Consider the following 25,258-nt stretch of genomic DNA (forward strand, 5'->3'; position numbering starts at 1 on the left):
CCCCCCCAAGTAATTTAGGTCTATGATGATACAAGTAAGGAATCTACTGAGTGAATATCATAGTAGAAGTTTCTAAAAGGCCACCGTTGTTTTCTTTTGATCATTTAACAGCTCCACACAATCTCTGATTTCACTGCTTCTTTATAAAAGACTGGTGTTGATCTGTTTTGGCGTTTGTGTGTTTCCAGTCTCTCCTGTCAGAGTTTCCCAGCTCAGAAGGCAGACTGGGTTTGTTCAGGAGGAACCTTCGCACCAGCAGAGGGCAGCGCTGGGACGACAACTGGGACCAGAACGTCCTGCCTCTCCTCACTGCTCCCAGATAAAAAAAAACACATTCAGATTTTTAAGCATCAACACCAAAAAGTTCAGAGTAGAATACATTAGAAATGTTCTGCCTTAACTTCATTCTTGGCAGTGAAGTGTCATTCTTCTGAACAGGGGGATGAAGGGAAGTCTAGAAGCTGTCTAGAATAACAGCTTTGTGTGAGGGTAAAGGATTCTGTCAGAGCAGTTGATGATGATGATGATTCTTACTGGGAATTCTCACTTGTCCAAAAATTTGAATTCCACTTTTTAGTTTTTCTACAGAGCACTTGAATGTATAAAAGACTTTGATACGATGTACATTTGTAAATAAAATCTTTATTGTGACAGTGGAGTCATCTGTACAGTTTAATCATCTCTATGGAGGAGAGCCTATTGTAGGGAAACACGTGGCTGACGGGTCCTGTGATCACGTCGTGGCTGATTCCTGCGTTTCCTGTCGCAACAAACACAATCAGTCAATTCATTAAGTCACAAAACAAACAAGTTAACAGCAACCAGGAGGAAGTAATGAGTAATAAATCAGTTCACTAAGGCTGCGGTTGGATTTACTGACACAAGAACAGAACTGAATTGAAGGTGGAAAATTGTATTTGGCCAATTTAATTAAAACTAGAAACAAATTCTGCTTTTATTCCACAGGTAAGATATATCACGTATAAAGACATATCCATTATAGTAGAGGATGAATTGTTAGTAACAAACGAAAAGAAGCAGCAGGAACAAACGCTGGATGATGGAGGAAACAAAGAAATCTCAGTAACTAATGAGATATGAGGCGTAACAGTACAGAGAAATGTGGGCTCACTATTCGGCAAACAACAGATCACTGTTGCCCTTTTTATCTAATGTGTTATAACAGCTTATAAATGATTTATAAAGTGTTTAATTAATAAACTATGTTATAGACCATTCATCAGTCCTGTATAAGGTTAGTCTTATAGTGAAGTGGTACCAATAATGCTTTAAAAATACTTTCTACTTTCCTACTCGACGCACAGCATCTTCCCCCTTTTTCAATATGATGACATCACAGCGGGGTCTAATCGCCAAAGACTCTTCACCTCTCATTCCTCTGTTTTGCACACGGCAATAAAGTTTTTTGCTACTGTAATATTCTGAGTCTCTCCTGATTGAAATATAAATAAACAGGGTCTACACATATTGGAAATAGCCGCCATGTTAACGTTTTTAAATTTTGATGCAAACTCTTTGAGTGTCCTGCTGCAGTTTGTTTGTCACTGAGTCAGAAGCTGCTCATGGTTTCAGTCTGTCTATACAACTTTCTCCAACATTTTAGACTTCAAAAGAATCTTCAGACTCATTTGAGAGAACAACTGATTTTACTCTGACAGATGTGTGTGCAGCTGGACCCGGATGTCACCTCCATGTCTGAAAGAACGAACCCTCTCTCACCCAGCTGCTGCTTGAAGCCGCTGTAAGTGTCCGGGTTCCTTATGGTGGAGCAGATGAGGACTTCAGGAGAGGAGGAACACCTCAGGATCCTGGACAGCAGCTTCACCAGACTTCCCACGATGTCGGGATCATACACCACATCTGGAACACAGGGATTTCACATCTGTGTGGTTTCGTTCTGCACCTTTCCTTCTGATGGCCTGATGGATGTGCAGGACTCATATTCAACGGAGCAGCTGCTTCTGCTACTTTATCCCCACGCTCTGCTGCTATCAGACAGGAAATAAAGACTGAACTCTGACCTGCAGCGATGACGGTGTCAGCCCCGATCTCTTTTAACTGCTCCTCCGTCACCCCCGTCCAGTCCAGTTCCTCCACTCTGACCGTGGGACTCGTCTGCTCACTCAGCCCGTTCAGCTGGACGTTGGCTCTGAGTTTCTGCAGGACGCTGGGGTGACAGTCGCTGAAGACAAATCTGTTCGGGCTGCAGGAGCGACAGACGGTGATACCGGTCAACCCCACGCCGCTGCCCAGCTCCAGCACCGTCCTGCAGACAGGAGGAAGAGGAGGAGAGATCCCCAGCCCCCGTTAAAGTTAAACAACTCATATGAAAAAAAATATGAAAGAGGGGTTTGAATCTTGGGGGGGAAGGGATTCAGTTTTGACATTTTCTGTCAAACTTTCTGTCAAAACAGACATGAGATGACTTTTTTGTGCTAATTTTCATCATCTCTGCAACACAAAATTATAACATATATATATATATATATATATATATATATATATGTATGTTATATTTTTGTTCCCTTTGGACAGAGCCAGGCTAGCTGTTTCCCCCTGCTTCCACTCTTTATGCTAAGCTAAGCTAAGCGGCTGTTGGCTTTAGCTTCATAATTAAAGACACAGACTTGTGAGTGGTATCGATCTTCTCATCTTACTGTCGGAAAAAAAAAAAGCAAATGTCAGACTCTTCCTTTGCTGTTGGGGGTGGTGGTACCTGCCGGTGAAGGCCTGCTTGTGATCCAGGGCCCACTCAGCCAGGTAGAGCGCGGCCTCCCAGGTCACCAGACCAGTGGTTCCCTCTGAGATCAGAGCAACGTTTTCCAACAGACTCACAGCGTCACCACAGGGCTGCAGGACACAAAGCCAGATGTTACTGACTCAAGTAAATGTACTTCATTACTGCCCAGCCCTGTTCATGAGGAGTTTTTATGTCTTCTGTAGGAACCAATGAGCTTGAAGCTGAGATCCACAGACAGGAGGGAAGTCAGAAGGTGTTGAGAGATGAACCAACACCCTGTTGGTTTTGGTCTCTTGATAATAACATAAATAATAGTCTTTACTTTAAGAGCGGCTGATGAAAGATTCACTCTTTGAGTAAATACATTTAACGACCTTTAATTTTTAGGTGGCTAAAAACAAATAAGACGGCCATCACCGCCATAAAGAGCCTGTTGTAGTGCAGTGAGTGGCGTGTGTCTAGTACCAGTAAGTAGCTCTTGTAGCACTCGGTGGAGTCCTCAGCTCCCACCACCTCAGCCAGAGCATCGTACAGCTCGTCCAGAGGCTCGCAGCCTGCAGCCTCCTGCTGAGGAGAGAGGAGAGAGTCATGTTGGATTTTTGTGATGAGATTTCAGTTGTGATGCTGCTGTGACTCTGGTGAAGACACTGAACACTGAAATACCTGTCATGAAACAGTGGGGTGAATGCATTGCAATGAAATAGAAGGAAATAACCTGTAAGATATAGGTGTTACTGAAAACTCTGATAACTTTATATTAGAAAGTCCAGAGACAAAGTGACAGTGCACCAACCCGTCTGATGAGCTCAGAGAGGAACAGTCGCCTGTATCTGAGTGATGGAGGAAACTTCCTGCACAGAGAGTGAAGACACGTCTGAAAACACATGAAGACACATGGCTGTTAGTTCCAGTGACAACTGCTTTGTGATTACAGCACAGTGAGGGGTCCGTGTGCAGGCTGCTCACCTGTTTCAGGATATCTGAAATGAACTCTGTTGATTTGTTGCTTTGAAGGTCTTTTTCGAGGAACTGCAACAGAAGAAACGATCAGTCAGAAATAATGACATGGTTGTGATTCTCCTTAATACACTCAGTGCTTCTGAGGCCAACCGGCTAATACAGCACATCAGTGTTAAAAACTGAAAGACTATTTTAAATCAGAAAATTCAAATTTTTCTCAGTATTCTGGATTATATTTCATCAGGGCAGGACTCTTCAGGCTCTTGAGTCCTGTTTTAAGACTGAAGGAAACCAGGCTTTTAATATCAAACCCCTCAGCTCTGGGACACTTGTAGAATCAGGAACATCTTTAAAATCACTTCTTAAAACGTATCTTTAAAGAAAATACCTTTCTTTAATTGATAGAACAGTTTTTGGCTACTGTTGTTTTTATTGTTTGTTTTATTGTTTTTATCTTATATTGTAATATTTCAGTCTATTATTTTGAATTTAATGTTAAATGTCTAATTTCACTTCCTAACTTCGAGCTCTTAATATTGTAATTCTGTCTGAAAACTATGTAAAGCACTTTTTAATTTTGTTTTGAAAAAGGCCACAGAACTCAGGCAAAAACCTTTTATGGTTGCTTATACAAGAAACATGTATTTCATTTACATGTCAGAACATAAATAAATATTGATTTATTGATTTAATTCAATATTTTTTATTACATATATTATTCATTCTTGAATTTTGAAGTTTTTTAGCGCAGCCTTTAAAGTATAGCACCCTGCATTTTAACAAAGACATACTGTTTGGTTTTGTAACAAGGAAAACCTTGTTGGATGCACATTCAAGCCTCTAGTATTTTAAATTTCAACCTGTTATTTCTACAGTTTCAGAAACAAAAAAACTTACTCCAGGTCCAGAACAGAGCAGGACCTGCAGCTCTGAATGAACTCTGACATAATATGTATTAACTGTGTGAGATGTGTCCTCAGTGAGCATATCTCCCGCCGAGCTCAGCAGCACGAACAGGCACATTTTTGGTGCGTCATACTCACCGTCCAGGGAAATGAAGGCAGACGACTCATAGAGAAAAACAACACCTGGAAATCTTTTAAAATATCCATCTTTTTCACTCTAATCTCGTCCGAGTTTTCCTCTGAATGCCCCATCTTCAACGTGTGTCTGTTTACTTCCTGCTTACCCATAATCCAGCGCGATCATCTCTCGCTAGCGCTACTGGGTAGTGTAGTTTTCTAACGGGTTTTGTTTTTAATTAACGAACAAACGGTTGTATCTGTGTAAAACATACAAAAAATATATTTAAAAAAAATATATATTTATATATATATAAATACATATATATATATATATATATATATATATATATATATATATATATATATATATTAATAAAGGATTTTTAGTTTCACATCTACAATCGGAGTGCCCGTGATATTTTTTTCTGACTGCCATTGTACAGTTCCAACTCTTATAAGACTATTACACTGGACAATTGTTTTTTTCTAATTTATCCAATTTAAATTAAGATTCCAGATTATTTTCAAAAGCAGAAAATGCTGGAGTAACCTTTAAATATAATAGTAATATTTCATTTCATTTACAATGAAATTCGAATATTAATACATACCAAAACGCACAAAGCCAAGTAGTACTTTAAGGATTTTAAAATCTTTGTAAGAAATAAAGACAATTACAATGTTTTAATCATGTTTTTTGTTTGCTTTTAAAGACATGATTAAGAAAAAGTTCAGCACAAAGCTACAGTATCTCTTTTTATTGCCCAACACCATCTGTACATGTAGACAGAAATTTTAGATTTAAAGGGTTTGATGTGGATAATCTGAGAAGATTATTTTTGTTATTTTTAGTCTGTTGGAAGTTTTCATCCCGCTCTTTTCTTGCTGTGTCACTGCAGGAGGAGATAAATCTCTTTACAGTTGGGCCAACTCCTCATTCAACCCACAACTCTGACAGCAGCAGCAGCAGCAGCACACACACACACACACACACACACACACACACAGAAACACATATACACACATACAAACACACAGACACACAGAGTCAGCATTTATCGGTGAGTAACAAGCAGATTATTACTATGATATAATGTGTTTCTGTTCTTAAATTTATTGGCTATGGCATTATGTGTGCAACGCTAGTATAAAACTATGACTTATTTGAAAATGAAACACATACTAAACAAGTTGAGGATCAGATAACTATATGAATCTAAAGGCCAGAAAGTTTGGTCCAACAAAACTGAACTCAAGGTTTGGAAAGGATGACTTAAATATAAAGGTATCATTTATTTTAGGTGTTCATATTACTGTGTGTTGTTATATAGCAAGAAATATGAATGAGTAGATAGAAAAATGTGAATAATAATATTCCTTTGATCTGCATTAAGTTAGATTTGATTCTGAGGGTAAAATATTATTTACGCAATGCTGATTTTATTTTAAATCCCCTCCTCTTTTGGACGCATTCAATACACATTGGTGGTACAAATGAATTTCATTCAATTAAACTGATTTCAAATAATCCCCTTGCAGATTTATAATTCTATGCTTTGTTTTTTTCTGTTTATATTATTATTAATTTATATATTATTTCCAATATTTATAGATATATATATATTCGATTTTTATTGGTATTTGGTCACATTTAAAAGAGTCATAAAAGGTTTTATATTCGAATAGTATAATATAGTAAGTATAAAATTTAAAAAAAAAAGAATTATTTTTTTATTTTTTTATTTTTTATGATTGGTCTTGTCCAATTGAAATTTCCCAGTTTAAATGGTAAAACATAGAATATAATTCAAAGGGATAAATGTTTTGATACGAGGAACGCAAACGAACGTGTGTTTCTCACCGGAGCGTTTTATGCAATGGACTGTCAACAAAGAATATGGCGGCGGTTTATACATAGCTGATCTGTACTCGACGCTACTGATGGAAGGTGAAAACTTGCGTCGGTGATAAGGAAGGTAAATGATGTATTTTTTACACTCATATCTTTAGTACATATTGACTTACACAGATTCCGCTGTTTGCTTTAGCTTTATTGAGATAATTATATTTAATTTGTAACGTATTTAGTTAAAAGAGTCTGGTGAACGTGAAGCAGGAATTTTCCCCACAATTGTATTCGGCAGCTAACTACAGCTAACCTACTTTCTTGTTCTGGCCTGCTAATTGACGTTGCTGTCAAGTGAAATCGATGGTAATCCTGCCCCGGGCTTTGTATGTTGCCACAACAACACGCTCCAAACTCAATATTTGAAGGGCAAGAAAAGGACACCAACCGCAAAAGCCTGTAACATTCCCTTCGCTCTCCAAACCCCCTATAAAGATTAGGAAATTTAGTATTATTCCTGTGGTCGCGCTTACCACTAAACACACTCTGCGCACACGAGTATTTTTTATATAAATTAAGGATACACTCACTCATTCGGCATACAAAAGTTATCATCTATTTTAGTCCAATTCATCTTTAATTTTACTTTAAGTTTTGTTTCACATCCAGGAACAAAGTGGCAGTTGCACAAATACAACATAACAAAGTACAAATACACACTCAGTCAAGACAGTCAAGTTACTTGTTTTTCATCTCGTTTCATGTTAATATTGCCAATTTCTGTCAAAAATATTTCCTTTAAAATAAATTGTGATTTTCAAAAAAAAAAAAAATTTGATTAAACTTTATATTAATCTCTTGTTATACCTTTAATAAAAGTACCAATCCTGGTAGAGTTTTTTTTTTTCCATCTCTCTCAGGTCATCAGAGCTGCTGGAGGCTGAACACTGAGCAGCAGTGAAATCATGGTGCTGAAGATCTTCTTTCCACAGTGCTGTAACCGGGCGGACAGCGGGCTGCTGGTGGGCCGCTGGATTGCCGGTCATGACTCGGCCGTGGTGCTGGCGGTCATCCACTACCCGTTCATCCCCGGGCAGGTCAAACAGTACGTCCAGCAGGTGAGTGCAGCGCCGGGCTGGCCTCTGTGTCCTCTCAGGTTAAACTTGCCGATTGATATCCTTATAGCTCGTCTGCTGCACCATAAAAATAATTTTTAACCTGTTTCTCACATTGCACCTCTGTTACCAAATCTAAACAAAGATGGTAGCCAGAGATGACATATCACCTCGGTTAAAATTTTTACAAATGATCCAAAATCAAAAATGCTGATACTAAAAACAAAATCAGTTTCATGAAGACACAAAAAAAGTCTTACTCCATCATTTTCTCTCAGATGCAGGCTCAGAGTGGGGTGGAGCTGTCGGTGCTGGGTTCCTGGAGTTTACCCAAAGATGGTCAGGAGGGCATGGAGAGTTTCCTCAGAGACCTCAGCACCATCTTCCCCCAGAAGTGCTGGCTCCAGATCAGCCGCCAGATGGGCAAGACAGGCTTCACCTGCAACATCCTCAACCGAGCTCAGAGTAAGAGCATCACATTGATATTCATTGGGTTTCTAAAGTAGTACTGGAGTTTCGGACAGACAGAAATGTCAGATTTAATATATTCTAGTTTCTCCAGTTACAGGTTATGTCCCATCGCAGACTTTCCATCAAGTTCCTTTATTTCAAATACAATTACTCTGGTTTATTATCTGTAGTGAATCATTGAAAACCCAAAGAGGATTTTCTGTTCACAGTTTTTTAATAAAAAAATCAGTCATGAGTTCAAATGAATGAATCTTTGTAATGGCCAGATGGAGGAGCAGCTCAGCAGAAGGTAACAAAGAAAAAGGATGAGGAGGATGTGAAGAGTGATGGTGAGGCTGGAGGTGAGGAGGAGGACAAGGAGGAGGAGGAGGAGGAGGAGAAGGTGATCTTTGTCCACTACGAGCAGAGGAAGGTGATGCTGTCACAGCTTCACCCCATCGAGAACGGGGTTCCCGACCCCAAAACTGATCCACCGTCTGAGCTGAGACAGGTACGAGATAGATGCAACTCTGGTTCAGTTTAATTCTTTTTTTATGACTATTATCTTGTAAGTAAAATGAATGAAAGGTGAAAATGACATGACTGATGGTCTGAAGAATGTGATGATTTTTTCTGACTTCCGATTTTGTCTTTTTCTGAAGCAAAACCTGAAGGAAAGAATAATAACGCTGCATGAAAATATCATTGTACTCATCAGAAAGTGCCATTACTTTATTCTACTAGATTGTCAGATCTCTACAGATTCTCACTTCCAGTTATTTCATATTTACACTGTTGCATAACTTCAACATGTGGTTATGTGTAAAAATATTTGCTTTAACTCTAGAAACATATAAAAAGCTTTTCCACCAAATGCATTTTCTGAACAGCATCAAGCAGCTTTTTGTTCGAGGGTCGGCTTTACACCAGGTTTTGTAACAGGTTTCTGTCTCTTCCTCGTGCCGTCTCCTCTGAACAGTCTGGAATGGTATCTCCCATAATGTCCTTTGACCTCAGACAGGCTTTAGTTTAAACCATGAGCCTGGTTTGTCCCCAGGTCTCCACAGAGCCTGGCTGCCTGTTTGCTTTTAATCTGGGCTTTTTGATTCTTCCAGCCAAAAACTCTCCGTACTCTTGGGCTGGTGTTCAAAAATTTTAATATTTAGCTCCGATTCCCATTTGATTGATTTATATCTAGTGTTTAGCTTCCTAGTTGTAACCTGGTTGTCTGCATCAACAGTCATTTTAGTTATTGTTTTAGACATACCAAGAAAAACTAGAATTACCTCCTTGTGGTTGTCTGCCTCCTTCACTCAGGCTAGTTTCAGGTTACATCCCTGTTTATCCAGAGTATGAACCATTTGTGTGAAATGTTCTCATAATTTCTGCTTGAAGTCTCGAGTAATGGCTGAAAAGTGTTTTCTGAGGTCACACTGACCTTGACCTTTGACCTTTAACCACCAATATCTAATCAGTTTGTCCTTGAGTCCAAGTGAATGTTTGTGCAAAATTTGAAGAAGTTCCCTCCGTTCTCCCTTCAAGGTCGAGAGAATGGGACGGACGTACAGACAACCCAAAAATAATATGCTTCCAGCTCTGACTGTTGCCGGGGCGGAGGAATAAAAATACATGAGTCAAAAACTTCCTTCCGTTTGTGTCCTTGGTCCAGAGCAACTTCTGCAGACGAAAGATTTTAGTACAGCACGGACATGTGTCCAGAGCATGTAGAGAGTAAAGTGTGACTGTGGCTCAGGCAGCAGGTTGATGTGATCTCTTCCTCTCCTCCCGTCCAGATGTTCCAGACGGTGGCCCACAGCCAGCCTCTGTTCTTCCTGGACAAATACGACGACGGGCCACTGAAGTCCACGCACTGGCAGTCAGAGGGTCGAGAGGCCAGCATCATCGTGGAGCTGCTCAAACAGGCGTCTGTCCCGCTCTGCCTGCTCCTCAGCTGGCTGCTGTCCTTATGGACGTGGATCTGTAATATCCGGTGAGAGGCAACTATTTTGATAATTGCTGAATCATAATCCAGATTACAAATGTTATCTTTTCTGAGATTCTCATTTGTGGATTTGCTGCTTTTCTGTCTAAGGTGATTGCAAATGAAATATCTTAATATCAGTTTTCACAATACTAAAAGTAATGGTAATTATAATGGAAATAATTGTTACCTGCAGCCTCAAAGGAAATGTAACATTCTAACACACACTTGTAGTGAACGTTTGGACGGTTCTTGATGGCCAAAAGAAACATTGTGAGGTTTCTGATTACAAACATTAAATCCTAGAACTTTAATTTCAGGGATTCCTGAAGATTTTATTGTTTTGTTTTGTTGTTTTTACAGAATTTTACATTTGTTAAGTTGGAAAGCTTCAGAATCTAAAGTTTCAAGACGTGAGACTGAGTCAAACCTGAGCTCTGAATCTCTGATTATGAAAACAAGACCCTTAAAACTGTCTTTTGTGGTGTGGAGTCATTATTGTCATTGTTTTATTTCACCTGCAGGATCTTCAGTCTGTACCCGCTCCGCTTCCTGTCCAGTAAACTGTCCACCTGTGTCCAGCTGAGCTACAGAACCCAACACATGAGGACGCTCAGCTCACCCAAACCTGCTGCCGGACACACACAGTTTATGAGGCGAGTTTGTGCTGGAAGTTAAATGACCGTTCTGTTCATGTGGAGATGTGGTGCTGCGACTATAACTTGTTTATAGATTTTGATGATTTTGTAACAGTAAAGAAAAAAGGAAAAGTCTATCCTCTGGCGAGTATAAATGTGTGCAGTGTATATGTATGTGTATATACACTATGTGCAGGTGGCAGTTTTGTCATATGAAAGGTCATAAGGTCAAGGAGATCAGAGGGAATCAGCCTTGGGAGTCCATGAATATCCACAGAAAGCCCCAAGACAGTATGACCAGGTGCAGGGGACAAACAGACGTGACTCTGTTTTTACCCTCATGTCCTCTGTCTGTAGAAAAGCCAACATCTTGGTGTCGTTCCTGGTGGACGTGGCTCTCGGCATGTTGCTCATCTCGTGGCTCTACAGAGACAACCACATCACCATGTTGGCAAACACACTGGTGCCTGCAGCAGATGTAAGTGTGTGTTAGTTTGGTCAGACTCTAAAATGTTTATGTCTTTTGAGATGATCACTGTGTCAGGTTCGGTGATCGCAGTCATATGTTCTTGCCGTGACTTGGCGAAGATAGACGGCAGGTTACATGTCGGACCACGACACACACATGCCATCAAGAAAATAAGTACAAATGTGTCAAAAATATAAAAAAAAACTATAATTTATTATTTCAAAAATAATGATATATTTCTGCTGTAGTCTTGAAATACTGGGTCTAAAAATAATTTAAACTTTCGCCACTTTTGGTCTTCATACAAAAGATTTTAAACATCCTGATCTCTTCTATCTGGAGAAGCATCAAACTAAACTAAAGGAGCAAACTGCTGTTGTCTCTTACGTACTGTAGATGTTCACTGGTGTCTGAACCAACAAGACACAGTGCAAGTAGAAGTTATCAGGTCATTTCTAACTGACCAGATTTAGTTTAATGATAACACATTTCCCACCTTTACTTTCCTGTTGTGGTTTCCTGCAGCATGTGGCTAAAGAGCTGGAGGAGCTCCTGCAGTGGCTGATGGGAGCTCCTGCAGGGCTGAAGATGAATCGGGCCCTGGACCAGGTTCTGGGCCGCTTCTTCCTCTACCACATTCACCTGTGGATCAGTGAGTCACAAGGCGCACACACACTCACGGCCTTAAACGTCCAGGCTGAAATAACACAGAACACAGGAGGAAACTTGCTGCTGGTGCCCCCTAGAGGCTTCACAGGACTGTCCCCTTGTATCTGTCCTCCCAGGCTACATCCACCTGATGTCTCCCTTCATCGAGGGGATCCTCTGGTACGGAGGCCTGTCAGCCTGCCTGGGCCTGACCTTTGCCCTCTCGCTGCTCTCTGACATGGTGGCACTGCTCACCTTCCATATCTACTGCTTCTATGTCTACGGAGCCAGGTGAGACCTCGACACAGACCTCATTTTGGGACTTGAATGTTTTTGGTTTCAGAAGTAGCTTAGCTTCTCTGTGTGGCTGCTAACTCTTAATAAATGCAAAGAGCTTAGAAGTTTAATCACTTAAATGCACCACAGTAATTATAATAACTAAATTAAATTAAAGTTATTTTGGGGCATTTTATGCCCTTTATTTGACAGTGAAAGTGGAGACAGACAGGAAATGTGGGAGAGAGAGTAGAGGAGTGACGTGAAGTAAATGTTCCGGCCGAACCAGAGCCGAACCAGAGACCTGCTCAGAGCGTTTTACGCCCATGTGGTCTGCTCCTAAACCGTCAGGTCACCTGTGCACCAGAGTAATTTCACAGGGAGCTTCAGTCTGTTTTACTTGATGAGCTAACAGAAGTAAATTTACACTGCTTAGGAAAATGCAGCTCTGGAACCTGTTTGACTGAAGTGACTTGCCAACACCTCTTACACACTTATCACTGGTGGTGGCAAGATCCCATTTCACAACATGACACTCACAAGGAGATGATGACTGTGTGAGTGTGGTGGGTTCTTCTTTGTCTTTGCATGGGTCAGAATTGTGTTTTTTGTTTTTTTTTGATTATTTGATTAGTGAAAAATCTCATAATTAAAACAAGAGTAAATTGCAAATGGCAGCTTGCATGTTGCAGATCTGGTGAAACAAGCCCCTGATAAACTGGGAAGGTCTCAGTCATGTGTCGGTCACATTACAGGCAGCATCAGCACATACACACCCTCTCATCTCAAGTGTGTTTTATCAAGTTGATTTTGTGTTTGACAGTTTTCATTGTTGTGTAACCTGAACTTATAGTGAATCACACAGACACATAGTGAAGTGTGCTGAAAGTTGGGTGAGCATTCGTGCTAAATGATAAATGTTGTTTTGACCTGTCATCAGGTCTTGCATTTAATTTTTTTGCCACTGCGGGCAGGGCCTGCATTTCCTCAGAATCAGAATCTGGTTTATTACCAAGTTGGTTTTCAACATACAAGGACTTTGCTTTGGTGTTTTGGTGCATAACAACAAACAAACAAATAGTAAGAAGAAAAGAAATCTAAACAAGGACAAAACAAGCAGGTACTGGAGCTCAGATATCTTACATATAAATAGAAAAATTTAACAATAAACTAAAATATTTACAATAAAAAAAATATTGTAAAACATTGTTGTTCGTCTGAATGCTGACTGACGTCCCCAGTGTGAAGACACCAGACATTCAAGCAGTGCTGCGAAACAGTGTGAGCTGCTGAACTGGGACCCACCAATGATTTTAGTGATTCACCAGCAGGGGGCAGTTTTTCCAAACTTTTTTCTCCAGTAAAGACACTTAAAGTAAATCATAGCTTCTAACTGACCCTTTCCTGAATGTGAATATTTCAGTGACCTCCATCTGTACCAGGAGAGTAAATGTGCTAAATGGAAAATAATCTGCCTTTTTTTCTTGTGTACATATGGACATTTTCAGCTGATTTTGGTGTTAGACAAAAGATCAGGAGGTCACCAGAGACAGTAGGAGGCATCGTTTACTAGTGATGATGATAAACAATTAGAGATAATTATTCATCATAAATTTCATAGCAACTCAGCAAATAGTTATTAGGATTTCTTTTGTTGGACTACGATGACAGATTAGCCACGTGACTTTATTGCCTTATGCGGATCCTGCCACTAATAGAGGGTATTAATTATATCAGAAATGATCATTACAGCACTTCAGTGTATTTAGATTCTTGCAGTCTGAGGAAAACAAAACAAAAGCTTCAGACCTGATCAGTCTAAGCAACCTTATCTTAACGTAACAAGGAAACACACCCACATCAACTCAAACACACATGGAGTCACGCATACATGAAAAGTATTTGTGTTGTTTATTAACAGAGAAAGTGCAGAGAAGCTTTGTTGTTATCTCTGTAATTCAAACGAGTGTAACGACACATACGTAAATCACCTGGATCTGACTGTGAGAACAGGATCTGTGTTTGAGTCAGATGGTTGTAAAAAAAAATGATTTAGTCATTTCTTCCTTCAGTCTGCCTCAGTTGATCCACACACGGCTCTCGACGTGTTTGCTCGTTGGAATAATTTAAATGTTGGCAATAAAAGACGATGAAGATTGTGAAGATGCTCCGAACTGTTCATTATGAAACATCTGTTATCTGGTTGCTCAATATAAAACATTTAAACATGTCCTGGTGCTTATTGGACCTAAAGATAATTTTAAAGTACCTCTTCAGACATGTTTTCAACTCTCTAAAAAAATCCTCTGCTACGATTCATATTTTGTTCACACATAAAAAGTGACAAAAAATGGAAAACTGGGTCTGAAGCTCATCTGCTCTTAATTCCTCATTGAGAGATCCAGATCAGGCCTTGAGCCACGCCCAGCACCTGCTGGCTCCAGGTGGACAGGTGAGAGAGCAGAGAGTATCAAGATGGTTAGAGGAGGAAACATGTTTGAGCCTCAGTCTGACCCAAACTCAGATGAGGAGTCTGTTGAGACCAGAACCAGAGACTAGCAGACGGATCAGAACGGTTAGCGCAGTTAGCATCTTTTATTTGATTATGTTGTTTGTTAGCTTGTAACTGACAGTGGCTGACACAGTGTTAGTGGTTGTGCTAATGCTAACTCTTGCTCTCTGTACTGACAAGGTTTCAGGTTTATTTAGCCCCGCCCCAACGAATTGACAGGATTGGTTCCTTAAGTTTGTGACGTATGAAACCCTGAATCTGTTTTCATGAGACTGTCATTGGTGCACTGCAGTTCAAGGAAGAAAAAACTCATTCATATGTCTTGTATTATATAAAAAACATCATATGGATGTTAACATGGTTAAACAGTAGATTTTCATCAGATAGTCTTTTACTTTTCACTGGGTCCTTCAGATGACAACACCTGTTGGTCACCACTTTGGTCCAGATGAAATATCTCTATTCAATCTCAACTATCAGACGGACTGCCATGAACTTCTGTACAGACATTTGTGGTTCCCAGATGATAAATCCTAGCGATTTTGATGATCCTCTCACTTTTCCTCCAGCTGCAGATGTCAGCCTCATGGTGGAGGCTGACATCTGCAGTTCCGAGTGAAATATCTCAGCATCTATTGGTTGGATTCTCATGAAAGTTCATCCTCCTCAGGAATGTGTTGTTGTAACTTAGATGATCTGTAGAGCTAATGATTCTCATCAGCTTCATTTTCAAGTTGTTTTTAGTCCTAATTAGCAAAATGGTCACCATGGCAAACATTACATCCTGTAGTATCTGCTAAATGCTAACACGTTAGCGTTATTATTGTGGGCATGTTAGCATGCTCATGCGACTGTTTCAAAGCACCTGTATGCCAAGACCAGGTGGCTCTCAGCCGGGCGATCTTTGTTGCATATCACACCCCTCTCTCTCCCCACGTTTTCTGTTACTCTCTGCACTGACTGTCCAAAAAGAAGTATCTTTTTTTTAAAATTTTTTTTAAGTTAAGCCTCACAGAGCCACTAGCGTGCCTGTAAGATGTTAGACTTGTTTTTAATCTAAATTGTGGAACATAGTCTTACAGAGTAGCTCAAAAGTGGCTTTTTTTCTCATGAGAGAATTTAAATTTTTAAATCTCCTAGTGCAACATTAAACTGAGAAAAACCTAAATATAGTTTAAACTATGTCACTGGATCGTTATGTTGTCAGATTAATGGTTTAAAATAATATTGTATGTTAATCTTCTGTCATTTGATGTCATTTTGGGACACGTGAAGCCAAGTCCCAACATGTCATCACTGGAAAGTACTCTTTGGGGATTAAAGGATAATAGAACAGAATGACTTTTATTTATTTATTTATTTATAAGCCTGATGATCTTCTTAAATCTTAATATTCTTGAATTCTTGACGTTCAGGTGGCCTCACCTTGTTTGATTTCCACTCAGCTCTGTTTAAACCTGGAGGAGTAATGGCTGTAGATCTCTGTGGTGTGATGGAAGTCTGAACACTGATAATAGTCCTGCGTGTTGGAGGAGAGAGGGGTGACTAAATTATGCATTTGCTCTAAAGATAGGTCGGCTCTCTCGCCCGTGGTGCATAATGAAATATTACCCACTTTCCTTGTTACATATTTATGCTCCAACAGCTCTTGGGTTGTGGGCAAGTGTGTGTTAGATTCAGTCTGAGACCCTTTGTTGGAGTCACTTATTAAATCTGTATGCCTGCACCTAAAAATATCTCCTGCTGTGATCACAATCCAACCGTCGACACTGGAGAGAGAAAGAATAAAACGCATCTGAATCAGCTTTAGGAAGCTTCTCTAATGATGTGAATGTGATTAATAAATGTTTCTGAAAACGGATGCAGATTTTTTTTAGGTCACAGTTGATGGATATTCTTTTGTGAACAATTTAAAATTATATTTATTATTCATTGTCTCCAGTTAATAACAGCCCAGAAAAGGTAGAATAACCCCACAGACAAGATATTACATCAAACACAGTTATGTAACTAATTCTCATTTTAGATGATCAGTCCAGGTCTGTTTACATAGTTCTTTTTATTGTTTTGTTTCCCCTTTTGATTTTTTTATGTGCTTTTTAACGGTTAAGTGAGATGACTTCCTGTTTTATGCTCAGTTGATCAGTGTGCCTTAAATGTTTTGATGGGGATTTTATTGACTTAAAATCCAGCATCAGATCCACTTATCAAATCAGGATCCTTTTGAATCCCCTATCAAATCTTACTGGGTTCACCTACACTGCAACACTGTAAGTTGCTAAAGGTTAAAATAACTACAAAGATGTCTGATCAACTTTTATTGGCTGAGAAGAAGAGACACTACTACACTACTATTTAATGTTCACAGCCTGAAAACGAGCTGAGCAGCTGAAGATATGAAATGTTGAATAAACATATCTGACACATTCAGTGAACAGCTGTAGCCTAATAATAAATACTGGAGCTCTTGAGTCACAGATATTAGGTTGATCAGAAAACACTGATCTGATCACAATCACAGATAAACTGGTGCGACGTGATCAGACAGTGATGTAACAGAGTGATGTGTCTTTTACAGACAGCAGCTGCAGAGAGCACATTAACACACAGACACACTTGTTTGTAACACTGAATTAACATGAATTAGCTCCAGCTGATCTCATCTGCTGATGTTACTCTGCTGTTACTGTCACTTTAACCAGTGACAGTAACGGTCGCTGAAAACGAGAAGCTGCTGCATGTGTTTTCAGCTGCTCTTTGCCAATTGCAGAGAGGAGAGATAGAAGGTTTGAGAAATCCAGGTATTCTGACGACCAGGAGCTGGATCCTGAACCGAACTGACTATCAGAACCCATACCTACTTAAAAGTGAGCCATAGTACTCTAAGACGAAATGATAACATATCCAGTGTGGCTGTTTTTTTTTTATTTTCTGTACCTCCTCCTTTTCTCTGAATTGTCTAAACAAAGCAAGAAACTCTTCTGTAAATTCCATTCTTGCTAATAAAGACAAAAAATAGAACAATATGCTAAAAGTGCCGTGACAAAATGTATAAATCATCAGATGCAAACTGTTATTGCTGCCTGGTGCAGTTCTCCCAGTACATAACCCGACTCTAATATTCAAACGGACCTCGCCCCCTCCTCTCCTTCTCCCCTCCGTCCATTCACACCTGCTGTGCAGCGGGGACACAGGTATTTAAGTTGTGTGTTTTTCAACGAAGATGTCATCAGCTGTGTCTGTGTCCCTGTCAGGTTGTATTGTATGAAGATCTACGGCCTCTCGTCTCTCTGGAGGCTCTTCAGAGGGAAGAAGTGGAATGTCCTGCGGCAGAGAGTGGACTCCTGCTCCTATGACCTGGACCAGGTATCACACACACACACACACACACACACACACACACACACACACACACACACACACACACACAAACAAACAAAGCACTATAATCATTTTCTTAGAGTTATATGTGTTTACTGTGAGTGTCCTTGTGTTTGTGATGCTCCAGCTCTTCATTGGGACGCTGCTGTTCACCATCCTGCTGTTCCTGCTCCCCACCACAGCTCTCTACTACCTGGTCTTCACTCTGGTAAGATCAAGTCTCAGGTGAAGAAACTTTAAAGGTCCATATTTTCTTCTTCTCCTGTGTTTTATTTGAAGTGATGATCCATCTCCTCCCTCAGGCTTCTCTCTGGAGCTCTTGTAACAACAGGTCGGTGAGCCAATCAATAGATAGGAGGCTCTGAGCCTCTCTTCTGATTGGCTGACTGTTTTCTGAGTGATACAATAAAAATATAGCAGATTTCAGGTAAAACACTCAGAGAAACTAAATCCTGCAAGGTTGGATGGTGTTCCAGGTGGGAGGGGTTTGGTGCATGACTGAGAGTGGTGACTGCTTTGCTGTGACATCACAAAGTTCCAGAAGTCCTGACGGCTGGTTTTAAGGCTGTTTCTGAATACAGGCTGTGTGCATTTCTGTGTGGACTGAGCACTTTGACCCTGTTACAGTATTAATATAGAACCTAGACTTGCTTTATGATCAAACAACACATTGAAGTCTCACTTTATACAGTGTGGGACCTTTAATAGCCTACTTTTTATTAAATTCCTTCAAAGTCACTACATATGAGTCTGGACAGACATGGATATAAACAGACTGGTTTGCAGAGGCATTTAACCGCAAGGCTGTAATTCTAGTTGATGATAAAGATAATTGTTAGTTGTGGCTCTAGATTCAGGTCGGCACAAGTGGCATGTGCTGTAATGTAAAGGAGTGGAAACTGTGCCCAACCAGCACACAGAGAGACTGTGCTATGCTGGTTTTGGAGCACGTATACTGACGGTTGTTTTTCAGACTGGAAAAACCACTGTGTCAGTCAGAGCTCTGTCGGCAGGATCACTCTGCTGCTGCAGAGCCAGAAAAACTGACAGAAAACCTTAACCATAGATTTTTCTTTTCTCTGTCATTCCTACGAATATTTTCATGCTCGCTGTTGTATTGTGACATCTTGACAACATGTCACTATTGGAATCACAATCCTCATCATAACAACATAAATTCAAACTGACAGCAGCTGCTGTTTCCTGCCAGTTACAAACTCTGCAGCCTTTTTTAAATATACACAGGGTGTGTTTGATGGTTATAAATAGATCCTGGGTGGAGTTTCACTTCACATCATGAAATGAATGTTTGATGTTTACTTGATGTAATTGGCCTGCTCAGGTGTTAACTGGGAACATGTTCAAATAATAGACTTTGGGACTCTTTTCCATCCACAACTCTAAGTGGTCCAGATCCAGTTTTTTAACGAAACAACGAGACCAAACTGACTTCAACCCTGATCATCTCCAGAAGGATAGGTTAGATTTTGACCCCAACGTGTCCTTTTGTTGTGCAGTTGCGGCTGGTGGTGGTGCTTTTCCAGGGCGTCCTCCACCTCAGTGTGGATTTCATCAACTCCTTCCCTCTGTTCGCTGTGGGCCTCCGCATCTGTCGGTCCTACAGACTGGCAGGTACTTGACCCTTTTATTGTCTATCCACTTTATTTGTCTAATACTGTTCAGAAGAGCGAGCTAACAAGATCAAAGTTGAGTGGAATTATGTGCATTAATTTATAACAATATTAAACTCCATTCTGTCAACACAGTTTCTTCTACTTTGCTGCTTAATAATGAAGGGAAATGATATTAAAGCGATGTGGGACATGATTGGACAGATGGATAACAACATGATGCAGGGTGTTAAAGTGTATCTGGACGGATGAATGGATGCAATGATCAGTGCACAGTTGAATTGTTGAACACTTAGTCTTATTCAGTGATGTGTGTCACGTAAATTACAGAGGGTGTAAAGTTCAGGGTGCTGTGTGACGAGCCGGGGACGGCCCTTCACCTGCTGATGGAGGTAAGAGGCCACGTTTTGTTTCCTCCGACATCTAAAACTTAAGGTTTGCTGGTTTCAGAGAGCACTTGAGACCCTCAGTGGTCTTACCAAAAACTCAGCTCCACTTTTAAGACCATTCTCCTCCAGCTGATGACTATTTGAAAGTGAGTCCTTCCTCTCATCTCAGTCATCTGGAGAAAATCTTTCATTTCCTGACACTGTGGAGTGAAGTAAATCAAGAAACTTCTTAGTTCATGCAATTTTGACATAGTGTATGCCTTGTGCATTAACAGTGAAAGGAGCAGTATTGATAATTTTGATGACCTGTATTTATTTTCTAAGTCGTAACAGTTTAAATGAAAGAGGGAGGATAAAGTAATTGTACAAGATTTCTGGTCAGTCAGTGTTGGAAATGATGCTTTTATTCTGAAAGATTCAGGCAAAAGCCTTGTTGCTGCTGCAAAGCAAAATGTTTATTCCCATAACTAGTTCAGAAAATAATGTTTATTTTAATAGGCCCATGCCCTATTGTTTAATCTGACAGATATTTTCTCCATTAGTCAATCCATTGTTCATCTATAAAATGTCAGAAAATAGTCAAATATCTATCTATCAGCATTTTCCAGGGATCAGTGTGACATATTTAAATTGTTCTGTCTGTGCAACTGTCCAAAAACCTAAGATATTCAGTTTTTTGGATGTCTAAGAAAACCAGCACATGTTGGTTCCTGACAGTCATCTGATCATTTCAGCTGTGTCATAACAATTTTTTTTTTTTTTGCAAAAGATAGATCATTTTATTTCCTGTAAACTAAAACTTTTTCTTCCATGTCCAGTCCAAGTCTCTTTATAACAGAGTACTCCTCCCCTTGTGTTTTTATTTAAATAACTTTTCCACCACAGCATGCGATGAAACGATGTATGTATTAAATGTTTTGCCTTTTTTCTCTCATCGTCAGGCTGTTTTGTGCTTTTCTCCTCAGCTCAACCCTCTGAAGTGCAGCACAGTGGTTCAGACCTACCGCACTCCCACTTACAGCTGCTACCCAAAAGATTCGTGGGCGGCATTGGTCAAGAAACTGTTTGTCGGGGAGCTGATTTACCCCTGGAGACACAAAACCACCAAGGCAGACTGAGAGACACCAGCCAGAAATGTGACAGTGAGAGAGAGAGAGGGAGAGAGAGAGAGAGAGAGAGAGAGAGAAAGAGAAAGAATAGGAGAGATGAGGGAACAGAGGAAAGGGAAGAGACTGAATAAATAATGAGATTGAAACAGACAGATGGAGCAGGGACAGGAAATGGGAAGCAAGGGTGAAACTGGTACAAAGACCTCTGAGTCGAGCTGCTTTCATGTATGATGGGAAGAACGTCAGAGAGAGTGATGCTGCCAAGTCACCACTCTTGTAGTTTTCTGAGCTCAACAGTGTCAGCCACAAACTTAAAACACAGCAAGTAGTCATGTGCTGCTGTGATCGTAAAGTGACTTTCAGTAAATGGTCAAAACCCTTTATTTTTTATAAAAACATTCCCTTTAAGTGACGTCAGCTATTTTCTTTTTATTCACATGTGAGAAATTAGACTCCATCATTAGATGCAAGCAGCTGTAAGATGAAGTGAACAGTGCTTTTCTGACTGTAGTACAAAACACCAAGGGACCAAAACAACTACTTAATATGTCTTAAGTGTGGGGAAAAAAAACGGGTGATTAATAATAAAAAAGAGTTCAACTTCAAATGTGCAGATAAGATGTGAAATGTGAGTTTACATTTTGAAATTATTGTAAAGGAATATCGTCCTAGCTTTATCCCCTTAATGTCAGTGAAAACTCAACCAGCAAACACACAGCTTGTAGTCTGTGTATTGTCGTTAGCACTCTGGATGTTTGTGCTCAAAACTCCGTATATTTGGTAAGTGTATCGTGTTCCCCAGAGGATAATCCCTGCTGCATTTGCCGACCCTCTGATCTTTTATTTAGTGCCACCATTAGGTTAAAAATATTCTGGGTGGTGTGTCACTGTCGGTTTGTGTGATGCTGCTGTCATTCTACTGGTTTATGGCATTTATAAACTATGCGTCATGTGCCCTTGCTGATTCTGATATGCAGATGCTGTGTGTGACTACAACATGCTTCATCACTCCTGTTTCCCTGGCAGATGCTGCTGTTTCACTCTTGATTCAATGTTGATTCTAAGTGGTATGCCACTTGCACGTTGCTGCTTCATCCGACACACGACACAGGAAACCGTTCTTTTGTGGCACTAATCGAAACTGTTCCCCACTGTCTCATGACGATTGTTACTGCCACTCTGATGTCAAATCATGTATGAGTAACACACAGTAGAGACATATCACAGCAATCAGTGGTATACGGATATGTGCCATGAGATAAGCAGTGCTGTGCAAAGGTTTTAAGCACCTATGGGGAAAAAAATGCTGTAAGAAAATAATTACTATCATATAAAGTGCAGTAAACAAAAGACTAAATCAGATCAGGATTTGCTGTGACCCCCCTTTGCCTTTTTAAACCATCAGCAGTTCTCCTCAGTAAACCTGCTCAGTTCTTCAGGTACTTGTCAGGTAGGTTGGAGAACATGCTTCAGTTCTTCTGTCTCAGTGTCTGTTTCTCTTCATGTGATCCCAGACTGACTCCATGATGAAGATAGTTCTTTATGGCTCTGGCTGTGTGTTTGGACTCGTTGTCCTGCTCCAGAATGAATCTGGGACCTTATGGGATTGTGTGATGGGATGAGATTCTAAACATATGAAGTGCTTAAACCTTTTGCACAGTGCTGTATGTCGGTGGGAAGTGTAATATATGTGACAGTGGAAGATGAGGGTCTAACTGTTTATAACTGCCAGAAGCCAGTAAAACAGCAGCTGCAGCATCACACTGAAAACCACCAGTGACGTACTACAAAGAATCAAACCCAGAACAACTCAGTGTAATTCATGCTTCCCGGAGGATAAACACTCCCCAATTTAGACACTCCTTCCTCTAAAACCACATTTTATAATCTAAAACTGTCATGAAATATGCTGAGCACATTTATGCTTATTAATGGAGCCTTTTCTATTTTAAAGACCCGATGACCTTTCCTCTAGCACCACCCAAGCTTAATATTTTTAGCTCCACCTAAATGATCAGTCTGTTGTTGGTCCCATCCAACAAATGAATAACTTATAACTTTTTAGAGTGCTTTTAGAAAGCAAGTTGGGTTAAGCAACACTCTGAAACACTTTTTTGCTGAACAGTTGTCACTGTGGCCACAGGTAACAATAATGGGATGATGCTAAATGAACGTAAAAGTCATCAAATCACTAAGCTCACAGACTAAGTATAGAGTATGAAAGTTAATACAAAGTACTCAGTGTCGTCTGTTAAACATCTTAAAGTATCCCAACATGAGCTACTGGTCATACCAGACCAAGTACAAGTTTAACAGCAAAACTTCTGTTGATTTTTACTGCTTATGTCTGCAACATTTTATTTGTAAAAGAAATAAGGTGTTATGTCTTCTTCCAAAAGTTACATAGTCTTGCTTTAAACTTTTATCAGTCTGACTTAATTTACTATAACAGATTATGAGAGAGTTTAGAGGGAACGTGAGATGCTAACTAGCTGCAGCTACACCTGAAACAAGGGTTAGTAGATGAGACAGTATTTTCATATATGGATGAACTGTTCCTTTAAAGCCTGGGCCTGCCAATAACATGGCAGAATCCCCCTTAGAAATCAGGTATTTATGTATTAACTGCACTGACTGTGTAGATAGTTTTAATCCTTCAGATTTTATATGCTTAAGTATTAGTATGAGCCTAATTCAAACAATAACTGGACAAACTGATATTTTTATTTCTTTTAAATACAACATTTTTTAATCTTTATAAGTCTAAATGTAATGATTAGTGTTTTAGGTTTAAATGTTGCCATATTTCCTCCATGTACTGGAACTATTTTACTCTGGCAGATGGATTTGGCCCTTGAGATTGAGTTACTGATATGGATGAATGGTCATGCAGTACCATTATGGTGTAAAGCAAATGATCTAATTCTGCTCTCGGCCAGTTTGTCAGCATCTCTGACAAGTCTTTTTGTTTTTTATTTATGTGCCTAATCATGTTCTTTTTATTGAAATGTTGCCCTTGGATTATGTAGAACAATCGACCTGAACCAGCTCGTCATCTCGTTTAAAGAAACACTCCAGCAGTTTGAACTTTGTCTTGTTGTCTGTTGGTGAATCGTGCATAAAACAGCTTCGGAGCTGGTGGAAGGTTATTTAGACTAATTATGTAACACATCCTAGACCTATCTCCAGATACACAGAGATGAAACTGATATGAATCTTCTTATCTGACTCTGGAGTAGATGTCTTGCTTTTAATGTGAATTATTGCTATTTAATTTAACTTAGATCTTTACACCCTGCCCTTTAGCATCCTTAACACCAACTTGTCATTTGTAACAGTTGAATTGGTAAATGTGCTTATTACTTGTTTCTATTTGTTTCTATTAATTTAATCCTCCATTCATCTGTCTTAATTGTCACATTGTCATTAAATAAAATTCATTCATATTGAATATTCTGATGTCTATCCTTTTCTATATGAGGCTTTCCTGATCATAAACAGCTAATGAATGAACTGGAGTAGAAAACATGACAGTCTTACATGATTTAATCTCATCTGCAACATCAATAAGAGACAAAACATTGAGCTGCTCCATCAATAATTAATTTAAACAGAATGAATGTAGTTAAATTTAATTGGATTTATTTTAGCAGCTCTGAACCATAAAGTGTGCAATCACTGCACTGCTGCAGCGAACACGGATCCAGTGTTCAGTGATCCTGTGGTTGTTCTTTTATCTTCACAACAGTATTATAAATCCAAACTGATCTGTCCTAGACCACAGAAGATCAGACATTCACACAAAGGGGACAGTGTTGGTCCTGCAAAAACTGCATTATAACTTTAAATGTGGATTTTGCACATGATTTTGCTTGTGAAGCTACATCTTTAGACCTCTTTAAACCTTGAAAATGAGATGACTATGCTCAATTGAATTTCTGAATTCCTTTTTTTAATAATGCAAATATCAAATTATTTATGGTGCAGTAATTGCTTATCAAATCGTTCATGTTTTGTGGGTTAATGCCTGTGCAGTGTCAGTGTGCGTGCAGATAAAAGTTTGATGC

The 25,258-nt window shown here is 39.7% G+C and overlaps 3 protein-coding genes across 6 annotated transcripts in view; 2 read left to right on the forward strand and 1 right to left on the reverse strand.

Annotated features, from left to right (window-relative positions):
• alg1 (ALG1 chitobiosyldiphosphodolichol beta-mannosyltransferase) overlaps positions 1 to 653 on the forward strand; it is a 5,985-nt gene extending 5,332 nt beyond the window's left edge. The window contains exon 13 of the mRNA XM_023426176.2: positions 189 to 653. Within this exon, the coding sequence (XP_023281944.1) occupies positions 189 to 323 (135 nt within the window). The 3' untranslated portion in view covers positions 324 to 653. The remainder of the gene's footprint in view (positions 1 to 188) is intronic.
• On the reverse strand, positions 623 to 4,900 carry eef2kmt (eukaryotic elongation factor 2 lysine methyltransferase). Of its 3 annotated transcripts, none has more exons than XM_023426178.2 (8): positions 4,765 to 4,900; positions 3,728 to 3,790; positions 3,555 to 3,635; positions 3,227 to 3,325; positions 2,738 to 2,871; positions 2,043 to 2,287; positions 1,741 to 1,881; positions 623 to 760 (listed from the first exon to the last, which is right to left on the reverse strand). In XM_023426178.2, exons 1-8 carry the CDS (start codon positions 4,876 to 4,878, stop codon positions 660 to 662), a joined length of 978 nt encoding a protein of 325 aa, XP_023281946.1. In that variant the 5' UTR covers positions 4,879 to 4,900; the 3' UTR covers positions 623 to 659. The 3 variants fall into 3 exon arrangements, with proteins under 3 accessions (XP_023281946.1, XP_023281945.1, XP_087035416.1); XM_023426177.2 differs by having other exon boundaries at positions 3,227 to 3,328; XM_087179290.1 differs by having other exon boundaries at positions 1,678 to 1,881; positions 3,227 to 3,328.
• Positions 4,901 to 6,612: 1,712 nt separating this feature from the next.
• On the forward strand, positions 6,613 to 24,642 carry pigq (phosphatidylinositol glycan anchor biosynthesis, class Q). 2 transcript variants are annotated; one of them, XM_023426212.2, is made up of 14 exons: positions 6,613 to 6,722; positions 7,513 to 7,710; positions 7,986 to 8,172; positions 8,445 to 8,668; positions 9,951 to 10,147; positions 10,663 to 10,794; positions 11,134 to 11,254; positions 11,771 to 11,897; positions 12,031 to 12,184; positions 17,936 to 18,047; positions 18,190 to 18,270; positions 19,580 to 19,694; positions 20,024 to 20,085; positions 21,048 to 24,642. In XM_023426212.2, exons 2-14 carry the CDS (start codon positions 7,558 to 7,560, stop codon positions 21,198 to 21,200), a joined length of 1,818 nt encoding a protein of 605 aa, XP_023281980.1. In that variant the 5' UTR covers positions 6,613 to 6,722; positions 7,513 to 7,557; the 3' UTR covers positions 21,201 to 24,642. The 2 variants fall into 2 exon arrangements, with proteins under 2 accessions (XP_023281980.1, XP_087035409.1); XM_087179283.1 differs by having other exon boundaries at positions 6,642 to 6,722; positions 7,489 to 7,710.
• The last annotated feature ends 616 nt before the right edge of the window (positions 24,643 to 25,258 follow it).

This window comes from Seriola lalandi, unplaced genomic scaffold (assembly GCF_002814215.2).
Source record: "Seriola lalandi dorsalis isolate HSWRI2012SDOR001 ecotype SW California unplaced genomic scaffold, Sedor1 jcf7180002054816, whole genome shotgun sequence".
Classification (NCBI taxonomy): domain Eukaryota; kingdom Metazoa; phylum Chordata; class Actinopteri; order Carangiformes; family Carangidae; genus Seriola; species Seriola lalandi.